The sequence below is a fragment of the Dermochelys coriacea genome, chromosome 18 (genome assembly GCF_009764565.3).
Source record: "Dermochelys coriacea isolate rDerCor1 chromosome 18, rDerCor1.pri.v4, whole genome shotgun sequence".
NCBI lineage: Eukaryota > Metazoa > Chordata > Testudines > Dermochelyidae > Dermochelys > Dermochelys coriacea.
Window position 1 is genome coordinate 2,842,825 of NC_050085.1, and position 19,635 is coordinate 2,862,459.

Below are 19,635 nucleotides of genomic sequence, written 5' to 3' on the forward strand. Positions count from 1 at the left end.
GAGAGCAACAAAACCCACATCCTTGCAGATCTTCAGGGCGAACACTGGGGGATGAATATCTGCTGTGCTGTCACTTAAGAGCCCCCTCCTCTCTCCTGCGCTGCCCCCCCTTCAATTGCTGAAACAGCTTCTACTTAATTCCTTGGGGTGTTGGGGGAGAAGGGGTGTTGGTACAGGCTGGACTAGGTATTTGAGAAATATGTAGGGGAATGTCTCTGCCCTGGACATTGCACAATCAAAGTGGCTGATCCTGCTCTCACAAGCAGCACCAGTGAGCCCTCAGATGCGCAGTGAGCTGTAGCTCACGAAAGCTCATGATCAAATAAATTTGTTAGTCTCTAAGGTGCCACAAGTCCTCCTGTTCTTTTAGTGGGGGACCGTGGCATCCTGCTGTTAGGCCAAAAATGGTCTTTTCAGAGTTCATCTTTGCCCATTTGATTTGTGGTTCCTTGAGGGGCTAATAGGCTTTGGAGAGCTGGATTTTGAAGGAAAAGACAGGGGAGGCCTAGTCCCTGAGGCAGGGGGCCATGGACACAAGATGGGGATAAGGGCAAAGAGGGGGGTGATTAGTCATTCAGCGCATGTGGACTGAAGGAGGGAGGGGGGAGTGCAGAGATTCAAGTCACTTCTCTTCTCCCCCCGCCCTTTCCATTGCTTGCTGGATGCCTGGGGGTGAAGTTCACCAGATCAGTTTCACTTGTCCCCCTGAAATTGCAGAGCCCTTATGGCAAATGGGACCTGTGGAGTCAAAGCTTTTGAACCAAGGATTTTGTAGGCAGGCAGCAGGAAAGCTGAATGGGACACCTCTCCCCTCTGGCCTAGTGTATCCCTCTTTCCAATTGAGGAGCAGCTCCTCTCCCACCTGCAGCCCTTTTGCAACCAAGGAAGGAGCCTGACAGTTTTTTACTAGAGAGAAGTATTAATTTCCCTGCCTTCATAGCCGATAACAGGGTAACCCTGATGCCCTTGCTTGGACTGGCTTGGTTGCTCTCCAGCAAAACTTGACTTTCTTTTTTTCTTACTGTATGTAAATGGCAGCCAATTGCCAAAGGCACCCTGGCCTGTATGTTGCTGACACTGAAATCCGCTTCCTGTATTTAATTTTTGTGTAATTAATTCATCTCTGGGCTGTTTACATCTCAGTAGGGCCAGACACTTCTCCCCTCCCCCCCAACACATGCCTCAGCCAGGTTACCACTGCCCCAGCACCTGCCCTGCTCACCTGGCTGCTCCTCCCCAGTGACTCTCCTGCTTCCCCATCCTTAGCAGCAGTCATCCCAGCTCCCAAATCAATCCTCCCCCTTCCTGCAGCAAGCTCTATGACCCCCTTTCCCTTCCTTGACCCCCCTTGTGTTCTCACCTGCTGCACCAAACTTCATCCCCTCCCTATTGCCACCCCCAGCAGTATTTTCTGCCAAACTTCAACCAATTCCTACAATCTCCCAGCAGTGAGTGCAGGATTGCCACTGCAGTATGTTTCCCCATGTTTGTGTGAAGAATCATGCTGCAGGGAGTAGGGGCTTTCCCCCTTTAATAGATCAGTCAGGCAGTATCTTCTGCTGTTAGCTTAACTCTTCCTCCTAACATAACAGGGTTTGGAATAGACCAAGCACAGATGCAGGTCAGAGGTCACTGGGATCTCAAATTACATCACAATTTTCCCCTAAATTCTCTCTCCAAAGTATTTGTTTCTCCTGCCAGATCTGAGATAGATCTATCTATCTGAAATAGAACAGCACACTCGTTCCTCCCATGCCTTAAGCTGTTTGTAAATTAGCCACCTTGGCTGCTGCAGGCAGGGAAGTGCAAAACCTGAACTCGGACCTTGCCAGAGGCAGGAGAGAAGGAAACTATATCCAAACTGGCCTTTTGCAATCTTTGTAATTACACAGTCCATTGAAGTCAATGGGAGCATTGGATCAGGTCCATAATGGATAAGTAAGATTATATGCATGGAAGGGGAGATTGTGAACATGTGATAATGAAACGGGCTCCAGCATCTAGATCTGCACCTGTACTTCCTTTAGAACCCTGTTCAGCTGGTCTGGCACTTTGAGAAGAAATATCTTTATAAACTGAAATCTAGTGGAGGATCCAGTGTCTTATAATTGGAATCAAATTTGTTCCTTTTGGGGAGGTATTTTGTTTTCCTCTGTTTAAGAAGAGCAGTAAATCCACAGTTTGACATTTTCACTTTCTGATTTTTAAAGGGATGCTGTCAACTTGAAATCTAGTCTACTTCAAAAATGACCTGTAGTTACATTTGCTGTGCCTGCCTCAGAGTCCTGCTGGCAATCTTTGTAGTTCCACAAATACATTTTCCTCTTTTTAAAAGCTTTTCTCTTCTCTGTTGCAGTGTGGAACCTCCCCCTCCCCCCGGGGAATTGACTGGGGACCGGGGGGGGGGGGGGGGAAGCTGTGAAAAGTAGTAATAGAGGCCCAGGCCTGCAAAAATGTGGAGGTGCCTAAGAGTATAAAATGGAGCGAAAGTAAAGCACTGGCAGCAGACACCCTCACTGTCATAATTTAGATTTAAAAATCAATTTGTACTTTTTCAAAAAATAAAACTTTTAATCATGGTTTTTGCCCTACATCGAACAAAGCAAGGCCCCATCCTCAGTACAGCAAACCTACATTTAAAAAATGATGGGGAGAACCAGCAAAGCACCTCAAGGTGTTTAGCCAAACCTAGAGAGGGCTTCTCTTCCCCCCGCCCCGGACCTGGGATGGTGACTCTGCCCCACTTAATCCTCCTTGGGATCAGGGATGTAATTGATCGACCTGCTGCCGTTCTGCCAAGTGTGTTAGGCACCTCTCCCTTCTCTCTCCCCCCTCCTGAGGATCCCAGCTCCACCCACCCAAGAGACTCCGAGATTTCACATTCTGCCATGCAGACCCTGCGCAATTCACCTTCCCATTAGTAAACCTCTCCTTTCTCTGCATTCACATTCCTGCCAGTCTGCTGTGGCCTGGGGATGAGGCTGTCCTTCCCCTCAGGCACAGCAAGGAGGCTATTTCAGAGGTCTTGTGATTTTTGTTGACTGTCACTAGGGTGAGATCACAACTTGTCTGGCCACATTTCTTTGCAGGCAGTTTCCTCCCAGTGATGCTATGGCAAAGTTATCAACTTGCTGCCAGCCTGACCTGTGGGGAACTGGTTTGGCGACTCCCATCTAGTGGAGGAAAAGTGTCATTGGTTTAAAAAGAGTCCAGCCTCAGGCCTGCGCAGGGGTGTGTGCTCTGTGACGGAGCAGCTTGTGACTGAGGCATATGGTCCAAGTCTGGGGTGAAGCGAAATAGCCTGCAGGTGAGGCCTGGGAATTTGTGGCATTTATCACTGCAGATGAAATCTAAACCAGAACAGAGGGTCCGTGGGGATGGAAGGAAAGGGACAGCCCTAGTGACTGGACAGTAAATTAATAGCCAGGGAGAGCTCCTTGGTTCTGTTGTTGAGCAGGTGTAGGCTGAAGGGTAGGCAGTGGTTCACCTAAGTAACGGGGGTGATAATACTTTGCGGTGCTATAGTGCGTTCCAGAGGATTGCAGCACATAGTATCTGGCCTGTGTCTCTGTTGAGGTTCCTGCACTGGCATGTATTACCATAGTATCTGTACACACTGTGTGCAGTGGTCGCTTCACTCTCCACTGAGATGCAACCTGTTGTGGGGAGGAACATGGTAACAGCACCCAGTAACACAATATGGCAAAGAGAATCTCTTCTCCAGTTGAAATGGGAGGGGGAATTTAAAGAGGCAGAAGACAGTTACCCAAAAAGGGGCTGCCAGGTTCACCACTCTTGTGAAAAGTGCCATGCCATGTGATTAGAGCATGGCTTTTATGTCTCATCTGACATGCAGCACATGTTGGGGTATCCATTCAGTGTTGGAGATAATAAGGGAGCTAAGTTATTCACTCCATTTGGAAAGCACTGTTCTTCGTTTTGGCATATTCCTGGGTCTGGCTGCAGAGCCATCCTTAGGATTTCTGGGGTCCTACACATATTAAACTGGTGCCCCTATGGCAGCACGGGCTCACAGCCTGGGGGGAAGGGAGGGGAGGAGGCAACTAAGGATACCGAGCCACCAGGCCCACCTCACAGTGGCAGAGAGTTAGTTCCCTACAGAGACCCCCATACTCTCTTCCTCATGCAGAATGCGCGGCACAGAGCATTTGGCTCTGTGGATACGGCCCCTGCCTAAGGAGACTGCTGGGTGTGCGGGAGCCAACCCACTCTTACCTGCTGTCATGGGCAGAGGGTGAAGCTGCTGCTTGGGGAGGCTAGCTCCCCAGCCCACCTCTTCTGCCTGTGGCCCTGCCCTCTCGCCACTGTCTCCCTCCTCTTTTCCCTCCTCCTCACTGCTCACCTCCTTCCAGCCAAATCCCTGAACCCAAATGAAGCAAATTACATTTGAAAAAACCACTGTTCTGCAATTTCTTTCTAAAGAAAATGGGGCATGTTTTCCGCTGCATACCAGATGGTGACAACTGGACATGCAGAAGGTACCTAATTGAAAAGCACTAACTTTGGGAATAAAAAATATCAATCACAGGGTTTTTGATATACCCTGAAGTTTGTCAGATTTATTTGCAAAAACTTTATAGTAAGGGCAAGTCAGCTGTCCTGCTGAATACAACATTAAATATTATGGAATACATAATAGAACAGCTCTTCTGTTTTACATTTTCTTAATCAGTATTTCTAAGCTGATTTTATATTTTAAATTTACTCTTTAGCCATCATAAAGTAATCATTCCAGATTACTACATATTTAACTCACTGAAACAGACATTATTTTAAATTAATCAGTCACAGAGGTTTAGGAGCCATGTTAGTCTGTATTCGCAAAAAGAAAAGGAGGACTTGTGGCACCTTAGAGACTAACAAATTTGAACATAAGCTTTCGTGAGCTACAGCTCACTTCATCAGATGCATTTCTGATGTAGCTCACGAAAGCTGATGCTCAAATAAATTTGTCTCCAAGGTGCCACAAGTACTCCTTTTCTTTTCAGAGGTTTAGTGTGTTCAAAATAATGTTCATTGCTTTTAGAAAAAGGGAACACTAATTTACTTTGTGTGATCTCTATAATAATAGAGTTCCACTGAAAGCGTCCAATGAAGTGAGCTGTAGCTCACGAAAGCTTATGCTCAAATAAATTTTAGTCTCTAAGGTGCCACAAGTACTCCTTTTCTTTTTGCGGATACAGACTAACATGGCTGCTACTCTGAAACCTGTAATAATAGACATGTTTATGAAATTTCACCAACTTTAAGAAATGTTTCCAAAGATTTTAGGCATAACAAAGGGTTTTATATCTTGCTACGGTACTCATTTTTCTGGAGGGTTCTGTTAAAACTAGTTCATCAAATAGAGTCCCTTTAAGGGCTCTCTCCAACAGGGGGTGAAGGGAGAAAGGGATGGACAGGAAGACTTTAGAAGCAAGTTTTGTACTATAGTCATTAAAATTAAAATGTCTAATTTTAGATAAGGGTGGTCTTTTGAATGATTTATTTAAAAAACTGTCTGAAGATCCAAGCATTTAAGGCTAAAGATGAATACTCAGATTGCACATCTAAAAATCTATGCAAGGATTTTTTTAGAGATGTGATTTTATAATCTTCAGCAACACACTATTGAAATATTTTTAAAGCAAATTTTAAACTAAGGTCCTGTAGACTAACATGTTCTGAGTAAATATTACAGCAATGCACAACTGTTTTTGTCAGTAAATTCAGAAATCTGGGGGCTGGCAAATGCCTGTTAAATGACTTCATTACCACCTGAATGGCTCTTAACACTTTCAATGTTGTGCTAATAGGTCTGGCAGGCTGGAAGGCTTTTTCACATTTAACTAGATCCCCGCCAGAGGAAGACTCACCAGGCTGCAGCAGCTAGCTGTTGGAGCCTGCAGGAAGGGTCAGAACACAGATAGGAAGAGGTTGGAGGGTAGACACTAAGACCCAAATTTTCAGGTGTCCTAGGCAGCTGCATATGCCTCAGGACAGCCGTGTCTGGCTTCCAGGTCTGGGAACTCTCAGCTTGTGAGAGGCTGGATGGTTGAGTACTTATGGACATTAGCCTGGGACTTAGAACAGTGCTACTGAAAGTGGTGGTCTGCAGACCGCTGCCGGTTCGCGAGCCATTGGCTGCCGGTCTGCGTGCACATTGGGGAAAAAAATTGTTGGTCCCCCACATCAGATAGCTTGAGAAGCACTGACTTGGGAGATTCCAGTTCAATTCCCTGCTCTGCCATAGCCTTCATGTGTGACCTTGGGCAAGTTGCTTGTATTATGTGCCTCAGTTTCCCCACTGATCAATGGAGATAATATCCCTGCCCTGCCTCAGGGGTGTGTGAGGATAAATACATTAACGATTGTGAGATCCTCGGCTGCTACAGAGGAGATCCAGGTAAGAACCGTAGGTAGATAAATGTCTGGCTAATTCTAGCTGGACTATCCCATATTAGAGATTTTACGTATTAAGCTCCCGCCCCAAACTAAAGTTACAGCACAGAGCGTGGGTGGATCTGTGCAGATAGCGGGTGAGGAGTGAAACTTCATTGTTGTCTAGGCTTCATGCGGGGCCTGTGAGCTGGGTGAATGTCATTCGGCTGGGTCTGTCCCCAACTGACTGGATTTCCCTCTACTCCCGGTGCAGGTGATTGAAGAGTTCTACAACCAGACGTGGCTAACTCGCTATGAGAAGTCGATCACCACTGGCACCCTTACCACCCTGTGGTCCCTCTCTGTTGCCATATTCTCCGTTGGGGGAATGGTTGGATCTTTCTCCGTTGGACTGTTCGTCAATCGCTTTGGCCGGTAAGTACTGTATGTGCTGAAACTGCTCTGTCCATCCTGGGGCTGGTGGGGGCTCATCACCTTAGTATTTAGGGGTACATCACAATCAGCTCCCCCAAGTGGTACGGCAATACCGTTACCCCCCCCAATGCCTCCCGTACCATCCTCCTCTGGCCTCCCAAGCACGCACACCCATCACCTCCATCAGGCTGTCTAAAAGGCAGCCTCTTAAATCTTCCTTGTCTGTTAATTTCATCACATCGGAATCCTCTTGAAATCCCTCCACTGGCTCCTCATCAGATCTAAGCTTCTTGTCACTGCATAACTCTGCCCCTGCCTCCTCATCCTCCTTCCTCCTACTCCACCAGCATTCCCAGACTTGCTCACCTCTGTCAGCTCCTCCCCAGGTCTGTCGGTGCTTTTTCCGTCATGCCCCACCATGCATGGTACCAACTCCATGAGCTTATCCACAAGGCCCCTGCTCTGCTGTGTTTCAGCCCCTCTTCGGCCATGCTGCCTACCGTGAACTGAGATGACTTGTGTATCAGCTGCCGGTGGCTGTTCCCTTTCCTCCATCTCCAGAGCTAGGGCTGCCCTTCTTTGATGTCTGGAAAATGCCCAGCAGACAGTGGGCACTACCGAACGGGTCCTGAGGGACAGCAGAATTCATTGACTTACCCACAGCCTCAGAGAGGCAGGAACAGAGCACAGAGCTCTTGAGTCCTAAGCCACGGCTTTACCTATAAAACCACTAAGCTGCACTCAGGCAGCTCGACCCTACTCTCTCTTCTGAGAAGATGGGAACCTGGAGCCAGGACTGCTTAGTGCAAAATCCCCTCCACACAGGCCAAATGTGTGTAATCTCCATGTCCAATAGAGTTTCTCTATTAACCTCTCCAGCTTTGTGTGCACACTCCTGTCAAACAAAGCTGCATTGAGAAAGTAAATAAGGAAGTATTTACTACTTCTCATAACGCAAGAACTAGGGTCACCAAATGAAATAAATGGGCAGCAGGTTTAAAACAAATAAAAGGAAGTATTTCTTCACACAACACAGTCAACCTGTGGAACTCCTTACCAGAGGATATTGTGAAGGCCAAGACCATACAGGGTTCAAAAAAACAGATCAATTCATGGAGGATGGGTCCATCAATAGCTATTAGCCAGGATAGGCAGGGATGGTTTTCGCCCTGAACACCCGGTTGAAAAGAGATCCTGGCAGCTCTGGTCAGCACCGCTGATTGGGCCAGTGACTGTCCAGTTGGCGGCGCTGCACAGTGGGGCTGGCAGGCTCCCTGCTAGCCTCCATGTGGCTCCTGGAAGCAGTGGCATGTTCCCCCTTCAGCTCCTACCCATAGGGGCAGCCAAGGGGCTCTGGCCAAGCACCGCCCCGACAGCTCCCATTGGCCAGGAACTGGCCACCCGGCCACGGAGCCCCACCCCTCCCCCCATACTCCAAACCCCTCAGCTCCAGCTGTCAGCCCGGAGTCCCCTTTTGCACCACAAATTTCTCATCCCTGGCCCTACCCCAGAGCCAGCACCCCCAGCCAGAGCCCTCACCCCTCTTTCATCCCAACCCACTGCCTCAGCTTGGGGCCCCCTTCCGCATGCTGAACTCATTTCTGGCCCCACCCCAGAGCCCTTCCCCTGAGCCAGCCCGGTGAGTGAGGGTGGGAGAGTGGGGGAGGAGGATGGAGTGAACAGGGAGTGGAGCCTCAGAAAAGAGGTGGGCCATGGGCAGGGCCTCAGGGAAGGGGCTGGGCAAGGGTGTTCAGTTTTGTGCAAGTAGAAAGTTGGCAACCCTAGCCTTAGATCATTGCAACAAAGTATTTGAAAACCAAGTAGAGTTTTTGCCCATTCTTGCTTTGTTTATAATTTTTTGTATTTCATGCAGCTTGGACACTGGAAACTGCTTTGTGTGTTTAATTTTCTACTTCTTTATTCCACTTCGTTTCTCATTCATATGTTCTGCACCTATTGTCTTTGCCACTGATTCTCTTTCCATGATTAGGCTTTGGAAACCTTCCTCTTCTTTTTTTTTTTTTTTTTTTTTTTTTTTTTTTTTTTTCTACCAAGAACTAAAATTTGGGCTTATGTGATTTTATTTTTTTTTTCCCCTGGTGCCCCTTGGATTCAGCATTAGCACGGCTGCCCTGCTGCTGGTCCTGATCTCCATGTCTTTGCCTCCCCAGACGTAACTCCATGCTGATGTCAAACAGTCTCGCCTTCCTGGCGGCCATCCTGATGGGGTTCTCCAAGGTGGCTTATTCCTTTGAGATGCTGATCCTGGGCCGCTTCGTCATCGGGTTGTATTCTGGCCTCACCACTGGCTTCGTGCCCATGTATGTGGGTGAGGTGTCTCCGACGGCACTGAGAGGGGCTCTTGGAACATTCCACCAGCTTGGCATAGTCGTGGGCATCCTCATCGCACAGGTGAGTTCTCCAAGGCACCTGCTGCTGCACTGGCCAGTCCATGGTATGCTGACAAATGGTCAGTTTCCCAAGAATTCATCTGGTTTCCTGCCTTTGTTTTTAATGTTGCATTGACCAGTCAGTGACTTTTTATCAACACTGATTGGAGATGTTTGAGGTGCTTTGAGAGACAAAGGGTGGACTGGGGCTCTGGGTTCCATTCTGAGCTCTGCTAGTGACTTGCTGTGTGACTTGGGCAAGCCTTGTAATCTCTGTGTGCTTGTTCCTCACCTGTAAAATGGTTATAATGACTCTCCCTGTGACTGTCGATTATGCGCTCATTGGGGGGGTGTCTGTGCAGCATCTCATACAATGGGGCCCTGTTCTTGAGGTGCTAATGTATAATGGGCAGATCTAGGTTTGTTGCTCATGAGGTCCACTGTAAATGTCATCTAATTGTGTCCTGGTATCCATGGGGACTGAAAATGCTCAATTATCTCTCTCTCCTCTAGAGAGAGACTGGGATCTGGTGCCAGTGTGCTGGCTTTGCATGTGGTGATCTCTAGTGGCTGCGCACAGAGGGCGAGAGATCTAGACCTAGGGCTGGGATTCTGGTGCTGTCGTTCCCAGGTTCTCATGCTGGCCCTGCAGTCTCGTGTATCTACGGGGTATTATCCCTTATCTGATTGTCACGGTTCCTGCATTCATAGCATTGCTCAAGTGGAAGGAGCAGGAGTTGGTGGGACAGTATTGTCTCTAATGCAATGTGGCTTTCTCTCCCTGCTGGCCTACCTAATGAGATTTGAATCTGTTGCTGCCTCCAAACCTAGGCCTGCTCCTTTCGCTCAGGCAGTAGAGGCGCAGTTTCAGAGCCAGACGTGCCAGGTTCAGTCCCTGCCGCGGACCCCACTAGGGCCCATCAGTTGTTGGGTTTAGTGTGTAGGTACTGGCTGGCCTGTGATGCACTGGAGGCTGGACTAGAGAATCTGGCCTTACGCTCTGTTACCATGGCAATTGCAGGAAGGGCTAAGCTTGTTGTCTCTCTACAGGTGTTTGGGATGGACTTAATCATGGGGAACGAGTCACTCTGGCCCCTCCTGCTGGGCTTCACCTTTGTCCCTTCCTTGCTGCAATGCATCATCCTGCCTTTCGCCCCCGAGAGCCCCCGGTTCCTCCTTATCAATCGCAATGAGGAGAACAAAGCCAAGAGTGGTGAGTTTGGTCTCCCCCGCCCGGGGAAAGGTCCTAGGGGGCCTGCTTCCTTCAGCGTTCCTCACCTCTCCACCTCCTTCCCCCCCAGTCCTGAAGAAGCTCAGAGGGACGACGGACGTCAGCAGCGACCTGCAGGAGATGAAGGAAGAGAGCCGGCAAATGATGAGGGAGAAGAAGGTCACGATACTGGAGCTTTTCCGCTCCCCTTTGTATCAACAGCCAATCCTCATTGCCATTGTGTTGCAGCTGTCTCAGCAGCTCTCGGGGATCAATGCGGTGAGTGCAGCGCTGCTGGGTCAGCTGTGCCGACGCCTGTCCACAGGTGGATCTCACAGGGCTGTACCAGGAGGGGGGGCAGTGAGCTCTCCATCCCGCAGTGCCACATCCAGGGTCAAACACTCTGAATGGAACCCTTGGGCCAGTGCCCTACCCACTTGGCCACAGTGCCTCCCATTGGTGCAGCTTTGCACAATCCTCTACACAGGGCTGTGCTGAGCACCACAACCCAGCCCTCTGACCAATGCCATTCATGTGGGGGTGTGTATATAGAATAACAAACGGTTTGAAGTCATGCTCTGCCTGTAGATGCTCAGAGATGCCTCGGGCTGGGACCTGCAAAGCTTGTTCATGGTGTGTTGCTTTGTTTCATAGGTCTTCTACTATTCTACCAGCATCTTTGAAAAGTCAGGCGTGGAGCAGCCAGTCTATGCCACCATAGGCTCTGGGGTGGTGAACACTGCTTTCACGGTTGTCTCGGTGAGTGTGTTGAATAGTCTTCCTTCCCATTGCCTGTCTGTAAGTCCTTGCAGGATTGAGGCCAGTGCTAGTGTGTGTGGATATGGCTGTCGGGGCGGGGTGTGTGGATAGGGGTTGGAGCAGTCAGGGGACAGGGAGCAGAGGGGTTAGATAGGGGGTGGGATCCTGGGGGTGATTAGGGACAGGGGTCTCTGGAGGGGGGGCAGCCAGGGAACAAGGAACGGGGAGGCCAAAGCAAGTTCGATACAATGCGGTCTCACCTATAACATGGTGAGATTTTTTTTTTTGTCCTCAGAGGACCGCGTTATAGCTGGGTAGAGGGGTACTTCACACTGCTCTAGCACTCCTCCGTTGATCTCGGAGCTCTTTGCCAAACATGGTAAGAAACATCCCCCATTTCACAGCTGGAGAAGCTGAGGCTAGTGTAGCTAATGGCAGCCTTGTTAGTGTCGAGCCCTGCAGGTCCCACTGGCATTAGTGCCTCTGAAAACTGTGCCACAAGTGACTTACCCAAGGCCATGGAATGAAACTGCAGCAGCGCTGGGATTAGAACATTTTAGACCAGGGGTTCTCAAACTTCATTGCACTGCAAGTCCCTTCTCTACAACAAAAATTACTACATGTCCCCAGGATCCTGAGCCCTACCACCCCAGGTGTGGGGGGCTGAAACTGAAGCCCGAGCCCTGCTGTCCCGGGCGGTGGGACTTGAGCTTCTGCCATCGGCCATGGGTTAGAAAGGATGAGCATGTTCCCCAGGGAGGGGTATTGGTGGGGCAGGACATGAGTCTGTCCCCTGGTTGTAGATGTGCTGAACAGTGCTCCCCTCCCTCTGACAGCTCTTTGTGGTGGAACGAGCCGGGCGCAGGACTCTGCACCTCATCGGCCTGGCTGGGATGGCAGGCTGTGCAGTGCTCATGACCATTGCCCTGATGCTGCTGGTGAGTGAGTGTTCCGAGTTCACAGTAACCGGTTTCAGGGTTGGGTGCCACCTGGAGACACCCACTGAGTAACACAAGGGAAGGAGGGGTGGGGCACTGAGCACTCCTCAGCTGATGGTGGTTACTCTGGGGGCTGGTGGAAAGGGAGACCTTGCAGGGATGATGTCACATTGTTGGCCAATCAACACTGCCTGAATCCCTGATGTCATTTCAAGAAACCCTACCTCCATGGGGTCGTAATTCTGGAGAATGCTGGCTCCTGGGATGGCCGTGCTCATTGCTTCAGAGGCAAGACACCTGCCTCCAGGCTTGTCCAGCACCAAAGTTGATCCCCAGCCCACTGGAAGCACCTCAAGATCATTTGTCAAAGGAATACAGCAGGGGTGGAGGAAGCTTCCTGAAAAGGGAGGGGGGCAGCCCTGGCCTCCTGCCCCTTCCACCCCCCCACACGGTTCCAGTGCTCCGGAACACAGTTGTACCAGAGATGCAGGGTCCACGTACGTTTGGAACAAATTAATGCTCTTCTCTCTTTCCCTGTGCTAGGACCAAATGGCCTGGATGTCCTACATCAGCATCATTGCCATCTTTGGGTTTGTGGCTTTCTTTGAGATTGGCCCGGGCCCCATCCCTTGGTTTATCGTGGCAGAATTGTTCAGCCAAGGCCCTCGCCCTTCTGCCTTCGCCGTTGCTGGCTTGTCCAATTGGACCTCCAACTTCATCGTGGGCATGGGCTTCCAGTATGTGGAGGTAATTCCCCTGCCCTGATTCTCCTCCAGCTCTGTGAGTGCTGAGGACATAGGGCTGCTGTGAGCCACTCTGGCAGAATTTCACTGCCCTGAGAGGGGCTGGGACTGGAACTGGGACTGTAGGTGGGACTGAACAATGCAGCCTGCATCCACACCTGGATTGGGGCTTTCCCCCCAGTTTGATCTGGGATTTTGGTTTGGGCCCATTTCTCTCTGCAGCCAGATAGTCTGGCAAATGGTGTTAGAGAAGGGAAGCTCTAATGGATGCAGCCACCTACTGGGGCAGTGCAGGGATACCCGAGTAGGACAGAGACTGATTAGCATCCAAGAGTTCAAACTTAGCCTGGTGTCCATGGGTTCTACCCCCTGGGTATTCTAGAGAACATTCAGCTGCTTGCATCCTGGCTGCGTTTGGTTCCCTGGCTTTCTGTAAAGACAGAATGTGCAGCAGCACGCTGGATGATGCTAGCGAAGTATAATGGTCTCATCTCTTGCAAGCCCTGAGCAAAGGAAAGTCAGTATCGTTATCCCTGTTGTACAGCCCAGGGAGGCTAAATGACTTGTAGCAGAGCCAGGGATGGCACCCAGGTCTTCGGAGCCCCCAACAGTGCCCACCGCACCACCCTGCCACCTCCTATGCAAGCTAACCAGAAAGACCCATGTGTATTTTCCCCAGCAGGGGCCTGGCACCACTCTGCCTCTGCCCAGTGCTTCAAAGGCTTCAGTGGTGCCTCAGCCATGTGCTGGCTCCGCTCCCAGAGCGGAGTTTCACTCGCAGTGAATGACAAAGACACAGGCCAGGTCACCTTGTGAGGATCTGCCCTGCTGAAAGGGCACACCCAACCCAAACAGCTCAGCATTGCTCAGCCAGGAAAACCTCTTGCTTCCCACATGAATGGGTTTGACCAGGTTGCCCCTGGCTGCTCAGGGCCCACGAGAGCATGAGGCTTATGCTCAGCACAGCTTAGGGCTTTGGTCTGGATTAGGTAGCTCCCCAAGCTACTTGGGCAGAGGAGATGCAGGTTTGCAGCTCTTATGTGAGTAAGCGACTGAGACTGAGCTGAGGCTGCTGCTGGTGCCTTTCTAACCCCAGGATCAGCTCTGTACATGACCCTCTAGGTACAAAACTGCCTGGCAAAGTCATGGGCCAGGTTGTGCCATCACAAAGGCAGAGCTAGGGCACATCCTTTTGTTGAAAGTTCACCTGAGGTTGGGTTCAGGTGTGTTCTACAGCTCTCTATAGAAATAGATAAGGAGGCAGTGGATGTTGCTCAGGAATTTGTAGCATAATGCCTGGCAAGCTCCGTGGTTCCTCTGAGCACCCCAAACCAGGCAAGCCCTGTGCCAATGCCCATTGGCACCTCCAAGAAACATACTCAGATTCCCTGGCTGTTCCTTTTCAGCAACTCTGCGGCCCATATGTCTTCATCATCTTCACGGTGCTGCTGATCCTTTTCTTCATCTTCACCTACTTCAAGGTGCCCGAGACGAAGGGCCAGACCTTTGATGAGATCGCCTCCAGGTTCCGCCAGGGTGGTGCCAGCCAGGGTGACAAGACGCCCGACGAGTTCCACAGCTTGGGAGCAGACTCCCAGGTCTAACAAGCCAGCCGCTCGTCCCTCTGCTCCAACCATTGAACTTCTCTCCCAAGTGTTTTATTGCTTGTACAGAAACCATGCAGGAGGGATGAGCAGGGAGAGGGGGTGTTGGGTGCATTTGTTCCATCTCTAGAGTCCCCCAGCAATATACTGACAGGAACAATTTTATTGCTAGGAACAATTTTAGCTGGTTTCATGTCCAGGATTTCAAATATGATAGATTCAGAAACAACAACTAATGTTTTCAACCAACCAACCACCTCCAGCTTTGTGAACCGGAGGCGGCTCCTTTATTAATGAAGCGACAGATTCTTTAATTAGAAGTTTTTAAAGGTCAATACTTTTAAAGGTTTTAATCACTGAAGAAAGCCTGTTTTATTAAGTATTTTTAAAAGCAGATTTTTAATGTTTCACTGTCTAAAGTTTCAAACCCCCCAGTGGGCTGGGGGAACAGGATTCTACCCACCAGGGACCACGGGGGGAGGGGCCAAGGATTGTAATGTTAATGGATTCATTCTGTTCCTCTACAAGTCTGATGAGTAGCTACAACTGAACTGTGCCCCAGGAGAAACTCTGAAAGGGCTGTAGTACTGTAGTGATACATGGACAGTCCTAGGGGGACCTGCCTTCTGGAGTCACCATCCCATCTCCCAGGATTTAGAATCTCCAGTGGCAGCTTCTCAGTCCTTCTGAACCTGTCCCCAGCTGAATATACTTCCCTCACCTGAATGAATCATTTCCTCTGAGTCAGATGGGTACAGTTTGGGGGGGGAGGGAAGGGAATTAAAAACTACTGTTTTTTTGCTTTGTTTTGTTTTTTCTGTCGGGCAATATTTGCCTTATAGGTCAGTTGCAGTGAATATGGACAGGGAAGCCTCACTACTGAAAAACCAGCAACCTGCCCCCTCGGCTCATTGTTTAAAAACAAACCAACACTCCAGAATTGCAATCCAGTCTTGCTTTGCTCCCACCACAAGCAACCCTTGCATTGAAGGTATATTTGAGAAGCAGGAGTGGTATGTTTACAGACCGAAAAAGCCAGTTTGGGGCAAAATAAACTGGCTGACACAATACAAACACTAGCCTAGTCATACCTTGTAAGTCGGAGACTCTCTCAAAAATTAATCATAGGTTTCAAAGTAGCAGCTGTGTTAGTCTGTATTCACAAAAAGAGGAGGAGTACTTGTGGCACCTTAGAGACTAACAAATCGTGAGCTTATGCTCAAATAAATTTGTTAGTCTCTAAGCTCACGATTTGTTAGTCTCTAAGGTGCCACAAGTACTCCTTTTCTTTTTGATAAATCAGTTGAATGGAGACGTACATTTCCTGCTTTGTGTATAGACTGGAAGATATATATTTGTTCAATGGTGTTAATAGTAGACATTAAGTTATAGTGTACTGACAAGCAAAGTACTGTAAATATTCTTGAACTATATTCACATTGTACAATGTAAACAAAGTAGATACAAAGGTATAGTTTCTATAGCAACTGTAATGAAATGCTTGTTCAATAGAATGAATGACTTTTGTATAGTTAACTTACCTGCACTGTAGTTGCATCTGTTGCACTGAATTTTAGTCTTAGCATATTACAAAAAAAAAACCCTGTCCTTTTAGAGGCTTATGGCACATTTCCAAAGCCACATGCAGCTATTTAATAACTTTTTATTTATTTGTCTGTTTTTAAAGTGGCTACATAACCACACTTGAAAGAAAATAAACTTAGAAAAAAATCATCTTTCTGTGTACAGCGCAAAGTCCAAAAGACTAACTGTTTTTTAAAAAAAAATAAATAAAAAGTGCCAAGAGAAGAGAAACTTTTGTGTGGTGTGGAAAGAATTAACACAAAGTACACAGGACAAGATATGCAGTGTTGTGTGAATTGTTCCATTAGGGGGCAATGTTCAGACTTTGGCCAGCTCAGGGCATCGGGGGGGCAATTTTCCAGAGGATGATTCTACAGGTGATTCAGCACTGTCCAGAGTTCTCTCTGCTGAGGGTCCTTTCTTTTGAATCCAAGACCTACACCCCTGTCCCAGTTTTTCATTCTGTTAGAGCTGTGGAAATAAGTGGATTTATTTTTTATTTTTATTTTATTAGGTCAGTGGCCAAACCAAAAAATTGAATCTAAAATTATATTGATTTTTGATCTGCAATAAAAATGTTTGATTTTCAGCAAACTAAAAATTAAAAACAAAAATGTTTTGGATCAAACATAAGACTTTGGAAAATGAAATTGAAATAATATTTGAATTGAAAAGTCAATTGAAATATTTAGTGTTTTGATCACAAAAAATTTGCAAAATACTCTGGTTGACCCAAGTATGCATGTGGGGTTTTTTTGCCCACGTGGAGAAGTTTTTGTCTGGAGCACTGTGCCCAGCTCCTGTTTTTGCCCCATAGTTCTGGGTGCTGTAGCGATCCCCTCCTGCAAGGGGAGGACCTTCTGTTCAGATGAGCTCTGTCCCCCATCCTAGGATTTAAATATGCTATGTGTCTCCTAGCGCTAGTTTTAAAAACATTTTTTTGGGAGGTGAGGGGGGGAACAAAATGGACTCATTGTCAAATATGAGCATTCTTGTGGGGAAGACTGGTTTACAAATTTAGGTTTTTTTTAAATGAAACTCGAACCATGTTTTAGGGTACCCCTACTTCCCTCATTCTCCTCTAACACAAAGGAGATGAGGAAAACTTTTTTCAAAAATTTTTTTTGTTTTTTCAAAAAAATTAACTTCTAGGATGAAAATGATCACAGAAGCAGCTGTACTGGCTAGTCTCCACAGACCTCATGTTGAACCATGCTGCATTGCATGCTGGGACTTGTAGTCTTCAGGAGAGGCACCTCCATTCAAGAGGAGGCTGCCCATAAAGTGGGTCAGTTTTGGCCCCTGGGTGAGACCCCTCCTATGGAGCCTGAGGGAGAGTCCTAAACTCTGTGCTTGGCAGGGGTGGGAGGGAGTGATGGGAGGCTATTAGGGAATCTCTGCGTGCCGCTGCCTGGAGACAGCACCCATTGGCCACAGTTCCCAGCCATCTCACAACCATACGCAGCTCTGATCTTTGCCTATTTCTGTAATAGAAGGACCTGGGCCACATCCTCAGTCACAGCCTTTCAGTCTGTAAGAAAGAACTCAGCCTGTCACTCATTCAGCTATGCTGAGAACATACCCCTGGCCTGGACCTATCTCAGCACCCTGCTTCCCAGGACAGTTTGACCTTGCAGGCCAATGTCTCATTCTTTCAGCTCAGTGGAAGAGGCCTGGCTGGCAGATAAGAGGGGAAATTAAGGAGAGCAAGTGTGATTTGGTTTTCATTTTACCTCTCTGGAAATGGTGCAATGTTATTGGTCATTGGCAGGTTTCTTTTTGTTTGTTATAGGCAGTATTTTAGAGACACAGTATTAGGGGCACAAGAGCAAACCATCCCAATGCATAAGAAAGGAAGCCTGCTAAGAGAGACTCCACACACATACACCCCTGTTTAACCAGGAGATCTTAAGTCACCTGAATCTAAAAGAGCCATACAAAAAGTGGCACCCAAGTCAAATTATATATAAGAATGTTAAAAAACAACACCACACATGTAGGGACAAAAGTAGAAAGGCCAAGGCACAAAAATAAGATTAAACGAGCTAGGGACATAAAGGGTAACAAGGAAACAGTCTACAAATACATTAGAAGCAAGAGGAAGGCCCAGGACAGGGCAGGCCTGTTACTCAATGAGGAGACAGCTACAGAAAACTCAGCAATGACTGCAGTGTTGAATGCCCTTTTTATTTCAGTTTTCACCAAAAAGAAGAGCTGTGATCAAATGACTAACATAGTGAACGTTGGTGTAAATGGGGTAGGATCTGAGGCTAAAATAGGGAAAGAACAAATAAAAAGTTACTTAGACAAGTTAGATGTCTTCACGCTGGCAGGGCCTGATGAAATACATTCTAGAATACTTAAGGAACTGGCTGAAGCCATTAGCAATTATCTTTCAGAACTCATGGCGGACGGGAGGACTGGAAAAGGGCAAATATAATACCTAGCTATAAAAAGGACAATCCAGAGAATTATAGACAGTTGACCTAACTTTGGTACCCAGAAAGATAATGGAACAAAAATCAATCAACCAATTTGTAAGCACATAGAAGATAATAAGGTGCTAAGCATGGATTTGTCAGAAATAAATCATGTCAAACCAACCCAGTATCCTTCTTTGACAGGGTAACAAGCCTTGTGGATGGAGGGAAGTAGTAGATGTGCTTTATCTTGACTTTAGTATGGCTTTTGATATTGTCTTACATGACCTTCTCATAAACAAACTAGGGAAATATAGTCCAGATGAACCCACTAGAAGCTGGGTGCACAAATGTCTGGAAAATTGTACTCAGAGAGTAGTTATCAATGTTTCATAGTCAAGCTGGAAGGGCATATAGAATAGGCTAATTGCACAAAGAGTACACTCATAAATTTTGCAAACACCAGCAAGCTGGGAGGGGTTGCAAGTTTCCTAGCTTTGGACGACAGGATTAGAATTCAAAATGATCTTGACGAAATGGTCAGAAATAAATAGGATGAAATTCAATACGGAGAAATACAATATACTACACTTAGGAAGGAACAATCAATTGCACAAATACAAAATGGGCAATGACTGCCTAAGATGGAGTACTGCAGAAAAGGCTCCAGGGGTTATAGTGGATCACAAACTAAATGAGAGTTGACAATGTAACACTCTTACAAAAAAAGCGAACAGCATTCTGGGTTGTATTAGCAGAAATGTTGTAAGCAAGACACAAGAAGTAATTCTTCTATGCTACTCAGGACTGAAAAGTCCTCAGTATTGGGTAACTGGAGTATTAGGTCCAGTTCTGGGCACTACACTTCAGGAAAGACGTGGAAAAATTGGAGAAAGTCCAGAGGAAAGCAACAAAAATGAGTAGAGGTCTAGAAAACATGACCTACAAGAAAAGATTGAAAAAATTGGATTTGTTTAGAAGATTGAGGGGCATATGATACCAGTCACCATGTAACAGGTTGGTATAAAGAGGAGGGGGATAAATTGTTTTCCTTATCCACAGAGGTCAGGACAAAAAGCTATGGGCTTAACTTGCAGCAAGGGATATTTAGGTTAAACTATACGGGTAGTTGAGCAATGGAACAAATATCTAGGGAGGTTGTAGAATCTCC

General features: G+C 47.6%; 1 protein-coding gene across 2 annotated transcripts in view; it reads left to right on the forward strand.

Moving 5' to 3' along the window:
• The window catches only part of SLC2A1 (solute carrier family 2 member 1), a 37,547-nt gene extending 21,246 nt beyond the window's left edge, over nt 1-16,301 (forward strand). For both annotated transcript variants that reach the window (XM_043500102.1, XM_038377102.2), the window contains exons 3-10: nt 6,656-6,816; nt 8,988-9,228; nt 10,257-10,419; nt 10,508-10,695; nt 11,071-11,175; nt 12,012-12,113; nt 12,657-12,860; nt 14,263-16,301. In XM_043500102.1, the coding sequence (XP_043356037.1) occupies nt 6,656-6,816; nt 8,988-9,228; nt 10,257-10,419; nt 10,508-10,695; nt 11,071-11,175; nt 12,012-12,113; nt 12,657-12,860; nt 14,263-14,460 (1,362 nt within the window). In that variant the 3' untranslated portion in view covers nt 14,461-16,301. The remainder of the gene's footprint in view (nt 1-6,655; nt 6,817-8,987; nt 9,229-10,256; nt 10,420-10,507; nt 10,696-11,070; nt 11,176-12,011; nt 12,114-12,656; nt 12,861-14,262) is intronic.
• The last annotated feature ends 3,334 nt before the right edge of the window (nt 16,302-19,635 follow it).